Below are 15,536 nucleotides of genomic sequence, written 5' to 3' on the forward strand. Positions count from 1 at the left end.
TCACTCATTCAGTATATAGATTAGTTTCTAAACTTCCAAAAAATTGTTTCAGTTGTGCAGCTTGCATTCAGTTACTGCTACACTTCTGTCCATCCACATATACCAAACTGGTTCCAGCATGCTAACATCCTACCATCACATGGATGTAAATCAAATGTCTATTAAGACATTCAGTTTTTCCTCTGAGTCTCTTGATTTTCTCTTTTTGTCTGAAATGTGAGATGCTTGCATTTGTGGCTGTGGAAAGGGTTTGGGCTATCTTAGCTAAGAAGTCCTAAGTTTATACTGATTTTCATGCACAAGCAACTATTTGGGGCGACCTAGACTTCGAAACTGGGAACAGTTTGGAAGACCTGACTGAACAAGTGCATCCTATGGTGTTCACAGCGTATCGGTGATGAGGGCTTTATTTCTTTTTTAACACCAAAGCAAACTCAGCCAAGTGGCAATACTTACAGTATTTTCTAACTTACCAATTTGGACCAAATACCCTTGTACTGCTAGAGATCCAAGAATTACTTAGAACCTTAAAAATGCTTCATGACCTTGCCAGTCCTATGTCCACTGTGCATACTTTAATAAGGAATGGGAGCTTGATTAGCCTACAGTTCATCATGTAACTCCAGGAATAAGATTTATCCCAGCTCTTTAGAAAAATTTCAGTGGCTGAGCACAGTGTGTAATGTTAAAAATGTCTGTTGCTCCCTTGATACAACGACAACAGCAAACTCTGAAAAATGTGTTGGACTCCACAGAGGTTGCACAAGATCTTATCCTCTGATGTTTGGTGGTGCTGTAACAGAGAAAAGAAACCCTGATTGCATATGTTGTGGGTTTGTTCAGCCAGCAGGCAGCTGTAGAATAAGATAGTGTGCAGGTTCAGCAGCCAAACCTCAGCTGAAAATTATATCTTGTGTTACTAACCTATTAAATTGCGCTTAACTCCACCAAAAAGACTATGGCATGTGAGTGATCATTAAGTGCTTAATTTCACAAAAAATAGAATGTGACCATAATAGAACAGTGGTATTCAAACCTGTCAGAGTTAGAAGCTAAAGAAATAACTGCTCTGTGTGGTGGTAAGCTGACATTTAATTTTGAGGAAACTGAGATACTAGTTCTAGATACATTTTTTTTATAAAAAGGTTGCAATGGCTCAAAGATTCAGACCTCTTTTCCACATTGCCACCTCTTTTCCCTCAACCCCGTCCTTCCTTCTCCATACATATTCTTGTATGTCTTCTCCCATTTTGTTGCTGTTACCCCCATCCCAACTTGTTGTTTTTTGTAGTATTGCCTGGTGGTTGTTTTTCAGTTTATTTGCCAGGATTTGCAATGTTGGCAAATTATAAAATTGCATAATGCCATAATTGTACCATAAAGCTTGTGAAGTATGCATTATTTGAGGAAAAAATAACCCTCCTCTTACTTTTGTCAGTCTTTTTGTGATTAGTTTATCAATTTTCATAAATGTAGTTTTTTAAATAATGTATTTATGAAAGGATTGCTGATTATCTTTGTCTATGAATTCTGATGGTATTTTTAGTCTCCCCTCATACACATTAAATAAGCAACCTCAGAATTATGATTATGTACCCTTCTTCTTTGAGTTATTGTTCATGTGCACTCCAGTGTAGATGTGTGTGCACAAGCATGCCCAGTTGCCAGAAGATGGTTTTTCCCCTAGCTTGTAGCCGTTGGGTCGGTGTGGTGCCCCATATAGGCACCATCCAACCCATCCCCTCCTCAGTTCCTCCTTGCCATGGTATTAGTTGCTGGAACTCCCCTTCGCTCCTGGGAGCAATCATGTCAGTAGCTGGTAGTTCTAAGTCCTTATCTGTAGCTAGCTCTAATTAGTTGTTAATAGTTTTAAATAGTGCAAATAGTTCACTTAGTTAAATAGCAGGATAGTTGTAATTGTTCTTAGTAGAGTAGTTCATTGCCCAAGTGGAGAGACTGCTTCCACCTCCTTGAGACCTTTGTGCCGGGCCATGCCGAGATCCCTGGGTTTCAAAGCCTATAGAGACTGTGGAAAGCTCATGCCAAAAAGGGCCCCACACTTTGCCTGCTTAAAGTGTTTGGGCAAGAGCCACCAGGGGGACCTCCCCCAGATTTACAGGACTTTCATACCCAGAACCTTGAAGGACAGGGTGAAGCACCTCAAAGTCTTGTTGATGGAGGCAGCTCTCTGGCAAGAGAAGTCCCTGTCTGCCAGGCCAAACACATCATCTTCGGTGCAGAGTACACCAGCACCAAGCTCGGCCTCAGCGTCGACAAAGGAGAAGGGAGCTCAGTGCCATGGTGAAGGACCATCACCTCACCCTCCCAGAAGACAGAAGTCTCAGTCCATGGTGCCTCATAAAAAGAAGAGGCATGATCGAGGATGCTCTCCCACAACACTGAAGCAAAGAGAGGATCCCCAGGCACCGTCAGATGAGCTGCGCCATGGGCATGCCTCAGAAGGCTTAGCACTGATGCCAGTCAGGAGGTCCCATTCCTGTTCTCCAGATCTGCCATTGATGCTGGAGGGATTCAGAGTGATGCCGTTTCTGATATCTGATTTGTGTGCATTTAAACGTTTAAACGCACACAAATCAGATATCAGAAACGGCAGTATACAAAAACCCGTAGGAGAGCACTTCAATCTCCCAGGCCACACAGTAGCAGACTTAAAAGTAGCTATCTTACAGCAAAGAAATTTCAGGACCAGACTCCAAAGAGAAATTTCTGAGCTACAATTCATCTGCAAATTCGACGCCCTCAGCTCAGGCTTAAACAAAGACTGCGAATGGCTGGCTAAATACAGACTCAGCTTCCCCTCCCTTGGTGTTCACACCTCCAGATCAACTGCTGGTAGTAAGCCTCACCCTTGCTGACTGAGCTAACCTTGTTATCCCCACCCTTGCTCTGGCTTATTTATACCTGGCCCTGCAGATTTCCAAGGCCAGCATCTGATGAAGTGAGTCTGTGCTCACGAAAGCTCATGCTCAAAACTTTTCTGTTAGTCTATAAGGTGCCACAGGACCCTTCGTTGCTGTTACAGTTTTTAAGGGAATGTTATGTTATGGAAAAGGTGTCAGTAATGAGATTCTTCCTTTACCTGGGCCTAGGTGTGGAGACCCGTTAAAGTAAACCTCAAATTGGAGGCATCCTCAGTACCTGAGTTGCTATATCAGACTGGATATAGAGACTCTAGGACTTGAATGAAAAGGTAACTTAAAATGTTAATTTATCTTAATTTAATTACTTGAAACAGTATCTTGTGAATCCAAGCAGCTTCTTGTGTCAGTTGTCATTTTTTAAGCATTTCAAGTGAGATTATCTAAATGTATCAGTTATACAAATATATGGTAGCATTCAGAAATGTAAATCATGGAAATCAGTGTGAGGATATTTTCACTGTGCTTAAACAAGCCACATATCACTATGTACTACTTAACAAATACATTTGGGAGCTCTGCCCTACTTAAAAATGCCATTTGTTCCTTATGTTGTTCTTGGCTATGTGGCAGGTGCTGTTGGCTGATGTGGTTATTAGCCCAAATATCTCTCGTCTGGAATGATACAGCTGTATTTACTGAGCACTTTATCAGTGGATGTTGTTCTCAGACTGTGGATTAAAACTGCTTCATTTTTTTTCTGACTTTGCTTAACTTGACGTTACTTGTTATGACATTCAATACAAATGGTCAGTCGAAGTGTGAAGAAAGTAAAACTTTTGCTGGTGAGTTTTCATTACAGTATAAGGTAAAAACAACAATCACTAACAATTTATTCAGTTTTAGCTTTGTATTTTTAGTGGTTGTCATTGTTTACAGGTCCATTTATTTAATTAAACCAATAATCAATATGTGATTAACACATTGCTTTTTATATGGTAGTGGTAACATATATTTGCAAAACTATTGCACTGGGAATTTTCTTAAGATGGTGGAGGGGATTGGTGGTTCCTGAAGGCAAAAGCTGTATATAAGCTACAGCAGGACGACATTTTATGCAGTGGCATATTTGCTGCTGTTTGTCTGTTTCAGTAAAGTAAAAGTAATAGTATAAAATTCTCTTTGAACATTTTGTAGTTTATCTGAATGTATGTTGTCACATGACAAATGATAAATAAGTGATATTACTCACATTTTTTTAAAGCCTTCTGTACATAGTACAACTTCACTTCTGGTATATATTTTCTATCAGTTTTCAGTTCTGTGCAAAGCTAATCATCGTGTTTGGAAGCAAAACTGTTCCAGATAAATGAGAGGAATACTTGGCTAACAGGTAGCTAGTATGTGTCACCAGAGGAAAGAAACATTCTGACTCTTATTTTAATACCATAACTATTTTCTGAGCTGTACTAATTGCATCAGCAGCTGTTAATGATCAACAAAGCCAGAGGAGTTTGTGATGTCACTTATGTTCTGTGTAGGTTTATTCTGTTGCTGTGAATATTGTTGTTTTCTACCAAAACCCCACATGAACAGTTAACCATTAACTACTTTGGACAAGTTCAGCTTCCTCCTACCTCACTTCCACTCATACATCAAAACACGGAGAGTGTGGGAAATATTAAACCAGTTCAACATTCACTCCCCGCTCCACAATCTTCTAACTGTTCTCATGTGGTGCATTAAAGCCTCTTGTTTGCTGAGCAATACACGGTTAATCCATTTTTTGTATCTTTTCTTGAATTGTGTGGCTACTTTAAACATTTCACAAATTGCAGTTTCCCTGATCACTTGTAAACATTTTAATTTCAATATTATATAATTTGTATTTCTTCTTCTTAATCTGGTAATGTAAATACTTTAGTATATAAATTACTAAATAGTACCATTTGATTTACAGTAAACTCTTTCATATACAGCATTCTGTCATCTGGAACTCTCAAATAACCACCATCTTAACCAAAAGTAAATTTTGGTTACGGTTTCCATAAGTAAACTATAGTGAAAGTAAATACAAATAAATACCTCAAATACAGAAACAGTTTACAGTGTTCAATGCTACTGTGGTTGGTAAATCAAGTGCTCTGCATATATTAGTTTGCTTCTTAATATCTAATCTTGTTTTTCTTTAGCGTTATGCATTGATAGATATACCTCTCTATTATCCAGAATATTTGAATATCCAGCAACCTCCCGGTCCCCGGGCTGCCATATATGAAAGCATTTACTGTATATACAACTTTATATAATATATTACATGTGTAAAATCAATTATATTTTAAACACATTGTTAGTTAATTCTTAAATTGGCTAACTCATGGATGAGTCCCACTAGTTCTTGGTCACAGGATGTACAATACATTACGTAAATCTGCCCATGGAAGTCACAGAACAGCACTCCTGTAATTTGTGACACAAAGCTACTGCTACTTGAAGTAAAGTAGTAAAATTGTTAGCTGTCAGCTAACAATAAGGGAAACAGGCTCTTAGTTTTAGTGTTTGTGTGTGCGTATGTAACCCAACCTTTGGAAGGGGACTTGATCACACTAATCTTTTAAATTGGACTCAGACCGTCAGTTCACTTCATTTACACTACTGAATGCCTTGCTGATGAATGCTACTTTTGGTGGCTGCTTACCTGAATACGGTTAACTGTTTACTCAGAGGTGACCCATGCGGAATTCCCCCTTACTACTATTCTGAGCTATACAATTGTCCCACAGACAAACACAACTAATATATACATAGTATATTAATATATATGTAGACCTTCATTAAAAATGTCTGAGTAAAGTGTAAATATTATTTAATAAAATATAATCCAAAGATGAAAGGAATAATGAATTGCAAAGTGATACAGCTAATTAATTTCATGGGTAACTGTCTCAGGTGTTGGAATTTGGGTATGAAACTCATTAGATCCAAGATTGATTCTTTTTCTTTTCAAGGCTGTTCTGAAAGATTGGTCTGGGGCTTTCACCCAGCTATATCATTTTTGGATACAGCCAGCAATAAGGAGGCCAAACTTCTTTTTACAAAGCTGCTGTTGCACAAATCATCTATCAAGTATACTCAAGACTTCTGTGCTCTGAGGAGCCTGAACTATCATGCAAAGTTTATAAGGCATAAGGAGGTGAAAATTAGAAGTGAATCCTAGTAATGTACCAGTTAACCCAAAAGTACATCTTATTCTTAAGACAATACGGTTCTTTTTAGTTTTAAAAAGTAACTGCTATTGCATTTAGTAGGGATTAATGACACACTAACGAAAGAAAGCAAGAGTTTATATGAAAATATAAACATGGTGGTAGTAATACAAATCTGGGACACACTAGACTTTCAGCCCTTTCTTGGCCTACCTGCTTTTTTCAGTAACCCAGGCATTCTTTACTTTGGATATTTTCAGCTATTATTAATAGCCTCACACCCCTTTGCAGTATGCTATTAACCAGCTGAGAAGGCTTATGAAGCTTAATTTGTCACGACCATGTGAATGCCTGTGTAACAATTGGTTATATTACATTTGTTAGGATTTTAATGTACTTTATAATTGTAATATGAAAAATTTAGTAGTCTTGTCATTAAGGTTTCCGTCCACAAGATGAGTCACTTTCTTTATGCCTGTTAAACTGGAAATTGAGTGCTAGTTACGTGTTCATCCTTCCATTTGGGGTTAAACTCCAGAAACAAATTAAATGAGCAAGTGAAAGCCTTCCTGTATTGTCATAGATCGTCTGAGTGGAAGGTGTCAAGGCAGCAAGTTAAACTGAGAAAGAATTATTCAATGTTTACATGTTGAGACTGACATGAACTAGTTATTTTCATTCCTTTTAAGGCCTTTTTAGGGTTGATTTTTATAGTAACAAGAATAGGGGAAATAACCCAACAGCATACTTTTTCATAGCTCTTCCTAATAAACATTGATCTATGTTACTAAAGATTTTCAGTATTGTGTTATGACTCTTGAATACATACCTAGGTAGTTTCTCACTGAATCATATAAGTGTTTTAAATATTCAAGTAGCATAATCAGCATAAAGTTAAATTTTGATGTGTAAAGTTAATATTGCAGTTTTCATCTCTTCCTGAGAAAGTCACATTCCCCCCCCCCCCCCCCCAAATGTTTGATATTTGACCTTTTTAACCCATTAAAATGTTTGGAATGACCTGTCTACCTGTTTTAACTTTTTACTTTTTCTTTTATGGTGCAACCACAGCATTAATAAGTACTCACCAACTGAATTCTTGGATAACAAGTGTAAGAGTTCTTTAACAGCTGGTGAAATCCCGAACAGACGAAAGGGTTAAACTTAATCATCAGACAAATCATGTTATAGCCAATAAAGATTGGCCAGACATTTCTAAAATATTTGTAAAATGTAAGATGATGCAGTTGGGTTTGTGTTACATATCTGAAATACTTCCTGAAACGTTTAATGAAGGAATGAAGACAAATGCTTTAAAATGGCTTATAAAAACAACAAGAGGAAATAAAGTTAGGAAATTTGTGGAACTAAAATAAGAACTTTATTTTTATAAAGTCTTTTCCTATTTACAAACAACACCATGTATATTCATCTAATAATGCCAAAATTCAATAAAAATTGAAGAGTAAAATAGAATAAAATTGTCTACTAGTCAGCCATCAAGTGGGAAAAATAACTCATTTATATTTTCCTTGACACAAAAGGGAAAAATGAATGTTATCGAACATTCATTAATATACTTTTGACAAACTGAGCACTGGTTACTAGAAAACGGAAATTTGTTTGAACATATACTTACTTTTTCTTCCCTCCACTTCTGTTTCTCTCTCAGCATATACAAACTGTGTATGTGTATACCAAAGTAGTCTGTGTGAAAGATTTCACTGCTTCCCATCAAAGATTTAGCAGCAATGGCCTTATAGTAATGATTAAGTGTGAAACGTGCAGAATTCAGTTGTAAAAATTCAGGGTTTTTCTGTACCTATCTGGTCATTATTCTGTTTTCTTGTCATTTCCTTAGGTGTTATAGTGGGGCACTTGGATTCTTTTGGCTAGTGATATGACCATTCTGTTATGTTTCTTTGGCTTACACTCAGGCTTTGTACAGTATAACTGTGCCAGTTTGGATGAGTGTTAGCCACGCCTCTAGTGCAGACACCTCTGCCTTCATGACAAGAAGGTATATTGATATAAAATGCCTCTATGCCAATATAACAGGGGGCGTGATACCATATTAGCTATACATTATAGCTTTCTAACATAGGAAAACCTTATTGGTAGCTTGGTTGAAGAAAAGCTTGGTTCCACTCAGGAATTGTTCTCAGCAAAGGAAAAAATCTGGTGGTTTTTTTTGTACCTCCATTGGGAGTTAAATGAATGGTGGATGAGGAATAAGACTTCTATAAAAATGTTCAGTCAGATAAATCTAAGACTTTCCAGAATTGTCTTATAGCTTGGTAAAGATTATAACAAAATATCTACAAAGAGAGGACTGTGGTGAGGGGAGCCATGTGTATATGTAATGTGTAAAATACAACCATATATATAGATAAAATTGTGTTTTAAAACGTTGCAGTGCTCCATTTTATCCATTTGATGGCAGCTGCTCACCAATTATATGAACGCTCTGAAAAACATGGGTTTGGTTTTGTTTTTTCAATTTTTCTGTAGCCGTAAATGATTAATATAGGTCTTCATCGGGAAAAATAATTTCCATTGGTCATACTGCATTTTTGTGTGTTTTGAAAATATTCTCAGCAATATTAAAGTTAACATTTCAAACCTGGGTAGTCAAAGTTTCTTAGCTTTAGCAGAAGATTCTGTGAAATTTCAAGCTGAAATTCTGTACTGTTTTTAATGTAATCATCATGGTGAGCAAGGTTGAAAAAGGGCACTCGGGAGTGTCTACACTATTTTTTTTGTCGACAATGTGTTGTCAGAGGCGCTATGCCTCATATGGTCAAGACAGAACTCAGCCAGGAAGACTGCTGTATTCTGTCTACAGTCTCAATAGAACACATTTGTAGCGTGGACACTCCCTAGTTATGTCAACTTCTTCTGGTCTCTTCTGTCGACAGAACTCTGTAGCATAGACCCAGCTTGAGACAATACTGGTCAGTCTGACAGGCAGTGGTCTCCACACAGCAGCAGCCTTGTATTTTGTAGGTTTTGTGGAAAAAGTGTGTTAGGTAGAGGAGCTCAGCTCCCTTCCATTCCCAAATCCCAGTTCATATGTGGGAAGGGGACAGTGAGAGGTGTCTGACCCTTTCTGAGGGGCAGAGCCCACCAAATCTCTTTGGCTCCGGGTTGCTGTTCTTTGAGATAGGGCTGTGAATAGAAGACATCTGTGGCAGAGAGAGCAATTTCCTGCAATGTGCCCACTGTCCATAGAGAGGGCTTCCCATTCACTGGGCTGTCCTGTTAGCTGAGCTTGCAGTTGGCTGCTCTGTTGACAGAGGCCTGGGCAGTCTGCCTGCTGTCAACAGTGGGCGTTGACAGCAGGAGCCTATATTAGGTGTGGATGTGTTCTGTAGACAGAGGTTCTGTCACAAAATGTCTGTTGACAGTGACTTCTGTTGACAGAATTCTGTAGTGTGGACACAGTTTCATGTTTCCTTGTACTGGCCAGTCTTCCTGTATCCATCTGTCTTCTCTTGTAGGCCTTATTTACCATACATAGTTTTGTCAGCAAAAGGTGATTTTTGCAAAGCTTCTTTTGTCAGCACAACTCTGCTGTTTTGCCAACAAATAAAATCACCTCAGCAAGGGGGGCAAAAGCCCTTCGAAGTAGCACAGGCACTTCAAATCGCCTGCAGCTACACGGCATGCCAGTGCTTCGAAGTTTGGCACTTCAAAGTTGCCACAGGGAGAATTAGCCTAACGAAGTGCTGCATATTCACCTCAGCATTTTGTTAGTAATCTCCCATCAGTCCGATTACCATGCCCCCGTTGAAGTTGGGGGCAAGTGTAGACATAGCCCAAGAGTCATAAAGCCCAAATAAAATCACCTCAACAAGAGACATAAAGAGACAGTTTTTTGCAGCAAAGTTGAAGTGTTACCAGAGTTCTTCTTTCACTTGACATTGGTAAAGATTGAAAGGCTTTGTGCATAAATGAATGAATAAAGAGACTCTGGTGAGATTCCTTAAGAATCACCAGGCACTGCATTTCACATTATAATTAAAGCCCTGCAAATCAGCAGATGTCTACAGTTCATTTTTTATACAAATTTTGCATCTGGAAAAATACAGATTTGCACGCACCTGCTTTACGTCTGCAAGTGTTCATGTCCGTGGACGTGAATGCACATATCTGCAGATTGTTTTTGCAGATACAGATGTGGATACCAATTTTGTATGTGTGCAGAGCTCTAACTGTGCTAAGTTTGACCGTATTGATTTGTTTTTTTTATCAACAGGGTCATATGATGTGTTCACATGGTGAAGATGGCTGTCAGTTTTGCTCAGGAAGGTTTTCAAATTCTTATAAAATTCAGAAAAATCAAAATGTATGTTTTACTACAACGGGTTGTAACAGAGTAGAAATGACCATGTATGCATGGTAAATCATGGTAAAAGTTTCTTTGACTAAATTTACGTTTCACTAGTGAATGTTTTAAAATTCTAGTAAACAGATTCCAAAGATCTGAAACATAATGGTCTGCATTGTCAGTTCTCATGATGAACCCAGTGATTTTGACTGAGGCTAGAGCCAGTGTTTCAGTGACATGAGAAGCTAGAGCAATCCTTGAAATGCCAGTCTGCAGTGGAAGAACAACCACTCAGGGCTGCTGCAGAAAGTAGGCAGGTTATTTTGACGGGAAGGGAAGAGAACTGAAGAAGCCCAGAATCTCAGTTTAGCTCTGAGTCTCTGCTCCTCTTCCTCTCCCCCATTCCATGAAAAAACAAGTCTATTTCTTTTTTCTATCTCTTCAAGACTGGGCCTGGGAAAGCGGATTAAGGGGATGCCACTGCATCTGGCTTTGTTGAGGAGGAGCAGAGCCAAGGTTGAGGGAGACGAGTGACGTTGGCACTGAGGAGCTGTGTCTACACTACAAAGTTTTGCCTACAGAAGAGGCCTTCTGTCAACAAAACCAGGGAGCGTCCACACTACAAATGCATTCTGTCTAGAATGTGTTGACAGAACACAGCCTTTTTCCCAGCAGTTATGTCTTGAAAGTTTGAGGCATAGTGCCTCTGTAGACAGAAAAATAGTGTAGATGCTCTGGGGGTTGTCCTCTGTCGACAGAGAGGGCTTCCAGTTCACTTGGCTGCCCTGTTTGCAGAGCTTCTGGTTGGCTGTCCTGTTGACACAGGGCTGGGCAGTCTGGCTGCCCTCTGTCGACAGAGGGCATCGACAGGGGGAGCCCCTGTTAGGTGTGGATGTGTTCTGTACACAGAAGTTCCGTTGGCAAAACTCTGTCAGCAGTGACTTCTGCAGAGAGAATTTTGTAGTGTAGGCCCAGCTGGGGAGGTGGGCAATGTTAAGGTGAGCAGAACTAATGTGGGAACTAAAGGAATGTCTGATCTGGCACAAATGATGTGCAGACTGATGGACAGAACCAATTGGTAGGTTCTGACAGATGTGAAATAAAGGGGAACACAGATTATTAGAAATTAGGGGGCTAAGGAAAGGGTGGAAAACTCCACATCATCATGCAGACTGCAAGTGCTCCAGGAGAGGCAGGGCCAAAATCATCTTCATAAATTGGCAGTGTTGTTTCTCTCTCTCTCTCTCTCGCGCGCTCATATACATATGCAAAACTCCCCTCAGCTCACATTTACACTAGGTTTTTATTTTTTTTAAAGTTTGATTTGTGAATTTTTAGTTTAGGATTGGCAAGATTGTTTCCATGTAGATTATGGATTGAAATAAAGTTGAGAGATCATCTTTTCCTTTATTTGGTTTACAATCTTCATTTACATATTGAAAGTCTGTAAGAAGAACCTTTTTCTTACAGTACTGAAGGCTTGATACTGTGGTAACACCTGAAGTGACTGAAGATTGAATTTGCCATTTCCCTCTCAAAGGACGGACAATTTTTAATTTTTCTGTGAAGTCCTTGTGTAAGTGGGGTCGGCTGTTAAAACTAAAAGCAGCTGTGGATTTCAAAAAAATCTTATACACCTCTTTCAGAAGATGGTGTCTTACTGATATTGCATGGGAGGTCCTCCAGCTGTTTGACTGGCAAGAGCAGCCTGCCTTCACATTAGTCGTTTGTAATTCCTATCTATACTGGGATCGCTTGCACTTCACTAAGCAGCAGAGAAGTCCAGATACTTGGCAGGAGAAGGTTGAAAGACAAAGGCAGCAGGCTGTGGGGAATTAGTTTATCTGTTTGCAATCTTTATTTTTCAAAGAAAATCATGCAGTTTTGCTTTTAAATTCTTTAGCAATGGCCTTACATTGCTAATAGATTTGTGACCAAGCAAGAACTCTAAAATGTCAAAACCAGGAAAAGCTACCATAAGTCATGTCTTGGTTCCTGTTGATCCTAAAAGTACAAAAGATTCTTTGCCACACCAAACTGTGATGAAGGTATTTAGCATCAGCATCATTGCTCAGGGCCTCCCCTTCTGCCGTAAACGTGTAAGTATAGAATTCTTAAAAATCTGAACTTGCATTGCTTGGCCTGAAATATGTTGTCTTATAGTAATTTCTATCCATGTAGAAGTATTTAAATGTGCAATGCGTGTTGCCTCTAGGCGCTTTTCCTAGCACTTACATAATTTGATTTCAGTAATATATGTATGTCAGTTTATAACTGAAAATATACATATGTTGTCTTCAAGATATCCTGGAGCCTAGTTTTTTATTACATATTTATGGAACATGGCAAACGTCGTCTTTTGTCAGTTAACTGCATTAGATAAATTGCAAATAACATACTATATTATAGGTGCTGCATAAAACTACGTAAAATAGTTTTAAAAATTCCTTTAAAATACAGTACTTAGATGTTTTATCTGCAGCTTCATGCTAAAATCAATGGCATATCGTTCTGAACTTTATAACATGTGTCTTGTTAGATACTTAGGCAGGAAAATCAAAGATCTTAAACTAATTTAATGTCAATATTTTAAAGATATCTTAATGTTTAATCCTAATACTTTTTTAAAGTTCACAATAAGAGATAACGTTTTAGCAGTTAGAGAAAATAAAAATAGCATGTCACTATGGGGAGGTTGTAATAGAGTTTATATATAGACAATCCTAGACTGTCAAACTGTTACGCTACAGCCTCAATAACTGTAATAATAAAGTTATTCTAAAACACATTTTATGAAGGAAAAGCTTAGTCTTTTACATTTTGATCCCATTTAAACTAGTGGATGTTTTCATTTAATTTCTAACACTAAAGAATGTTGTCAAAATTTTCTGAATTTATATTATACTTACACACATCGACTTAAATGCTACTGGTTTCACCTTTTTTGAACTAAAATGAATAGATTTTTTTTTTATTACTCCTTGAAATAAGGCTACTATTCAATAAATTGACCTAATTTCATTACAAGTATTCCTGAAGTACTGCATATGAATTTTTCAGGTTTTAAAATCAGTTTAAAAATCCCTCGTTTTGCAAATGTACAGTTTATCTTGAATTTCAAAACAGAAGTTCTTTTGTTATTAAACTCATATACTTACTGAGGCTCAGTTATAAAGTAGTTTTTTTAGCAATAAGTGTTTGTTTCCTGTATTGACAGAAACAAAACTGCTCAATGTACTTGATCAAGAAGATTGTTCTCCATATACAAGGCATGTGGACATATATTGAAAGCTAGGATGTGATCAAGGTTATGCAGAATAAAATAGGAAAAAAGGAAGTTATAGTCCTACGAGTTGTATATAATGGGTTAATAATTTTTATTTCAAGTTAATCATATTTTACTTCACATAAGGATCTCATTCACTTTCAGACCTAAGAGTGCATGATTCAAGGGTGAATAGGAACATTTTGTGGTAAAGAGGGGGCAAATTGACTTATTTTTCATTTAGGAGTTCTTCAAAAATAGACAAATTGATTGATTAACAGCTGTTTAATTAATGAAATAAGCATGATAGAACATGAGTCTGTTTGCCTGTAAATTCTAATTTCTTTATGTATCTCATTAGGCTTATGTTAACCTGGGCACTGCAGCTCAGAAAAATATGAAGAGAAGTAAAAATATTCTTATCTCTTTAGGAGAAAGATGTTACCTTCAATGACATTTCCAAAGTGTGGCTATTTTAACATTTAATCATGCTGACATTTTTTGAAATTGAATGTGAAAAAGATACTTATATTTTAGAAAACACTTTCCCTGGTGCCAGATAAAATATGAAGAATTTTAAACATATTACAAATATGTTTAAAATTAGTAAAAATGCATTTCTGGGGAGACAGCCATCATTTCAAAGGTAGCCAACTTAAACAGTTGATTGTGTTGTTCTAACTCATATTTAAGCAGGCAGGTCAGTGAAAGTTGCTACAGGTTTCAGATCTTAGTGTTCCAAAGAGCTACTACAGACATACTTCGTTTTATTTGACTTATAGAACCAAACTGGAAAAGAATGGAACTGTAAAAGTAATTTATTAGGCTAATTGTCAAAATATATACTTTTAATTTTAATTTAAGCATCGTTTGTTTTAACTAATTTGTTGTAAAAACTGCAAACTTTTAGTATGGTGGCCAGTAATAATGGGAGTGAGGGACTCTGCCTTACCTCCCATGCCAAATAACATACTCAACATGTGCATATATCTCATTACCTCTCCCTGTGTGTGTATATGTATTTTCATTTTTAAAGGAGCTTTATTTATCAGAAATGCTGAGCACAGGAATGTGCAGTGGGATGGATGCTAGACTTCTCTAAAAATTGGGCCCTAAATTAATGTTACTATTTTTATAATGGTCTTTAAACCTTCCCTGGGGGACACAGTAGAAAGTTATATTCAAAGAGCGTTCTGATCCTCTTACATTTCAAAATCTATACAACTTTTAAAAATAACCAAAACACAAAAAACAACCAACCGACCCCAAAACCAAACCCTTCTTTCATGTTTGAGTTGCAACAGGAAAAAGAACTATCATTTGTGTTTTATGGGTTTAATTAAATTATGCTACAGTTTTATCGCTTTTTTAAAGACAATGGTAAACCCTAAGAAATTGTCAGGTAAAATTTGTAAAGCTTTGACTTTGGAGGTCTTAATGTGTAATTGCATTTAAGCTTTTCTTGATTAAGTGACACTTTCTTCTGTGGAAACAAAAAGCAGTCAAGTAGCACTTTAAAGACTAGCAAAATGGTTTGCTAGTCTTTAAAGTGCTACTTGACTGCTTTTTGTTTTGATAGTGTATAGACTAGCACAGCTTCCTCCCTGTTATTTTTCTTCTGTGGCTGCTTCTTAAGAATCAAGAAATCAAAATATTTCATCTTAATGTTTTCAAACTGGTGATTAAGTTGTCTTGCAAATTTGTCTGTAAATGTTAGTTGCTTCCAAAACTTTTTCAGAATTAGTGAGTTTGAAATGTTAATGAAAAATCCTGTAGGATTTAGTACTACTTCTGTGCTGCTGATTGATTCAAACAGTGACATGACTTAAATAATAATCAGCTTTCTCCTTCTTCAA

At 37.4% G+C, this 15,536-nt stretch overlaps 1 protein-coding gene across 4 annotated transcripts in view; it reads left to right on the top strand.

The window, feature by feature from the left end:
- Positions 1 to 15,536, top strand: part of FBXW7 (F-box and WD repeat domain containing 7) — a 275,066-nt gene that overhangs the window by 141,352 nt on the left and 118,178 nt on the right. The window contains exon 1 of one of the 4 annotated variants that reach the window (XM_074993176.1): positions 11,602 to 12,514. The exons of the other annotated variants lie outside the window; for them this stretch is intronic. Coding sequence (XP_074849277.1) covers positions 12,368 to 12,514 — 147 coding nt within the window. The 5' untranslated portion in view covers positions 11,602 to 12,367. Of the gene's footprint in view, positions 1 to 11,601; positions 12,515 to 15,536 lie in introns of those variants that run through there. 4 annotated transcript variants of the gene reach the window in all.

The sequence above is a fragment of the Carettochelys insculpta genome, chromosome 4, assembly GCF_033958435.1.
Source record: "Carettochelys insculpta isolate YL-2023 chromosome 4, ASM3395843v1, whole genome shotgun sequence".
Classification (NCBI taxonomy): Eukaryota; Metazoa; Chordata; order Testudines; family Carettochelyidae; genus Carettochelys; species Carettochelys insculpta.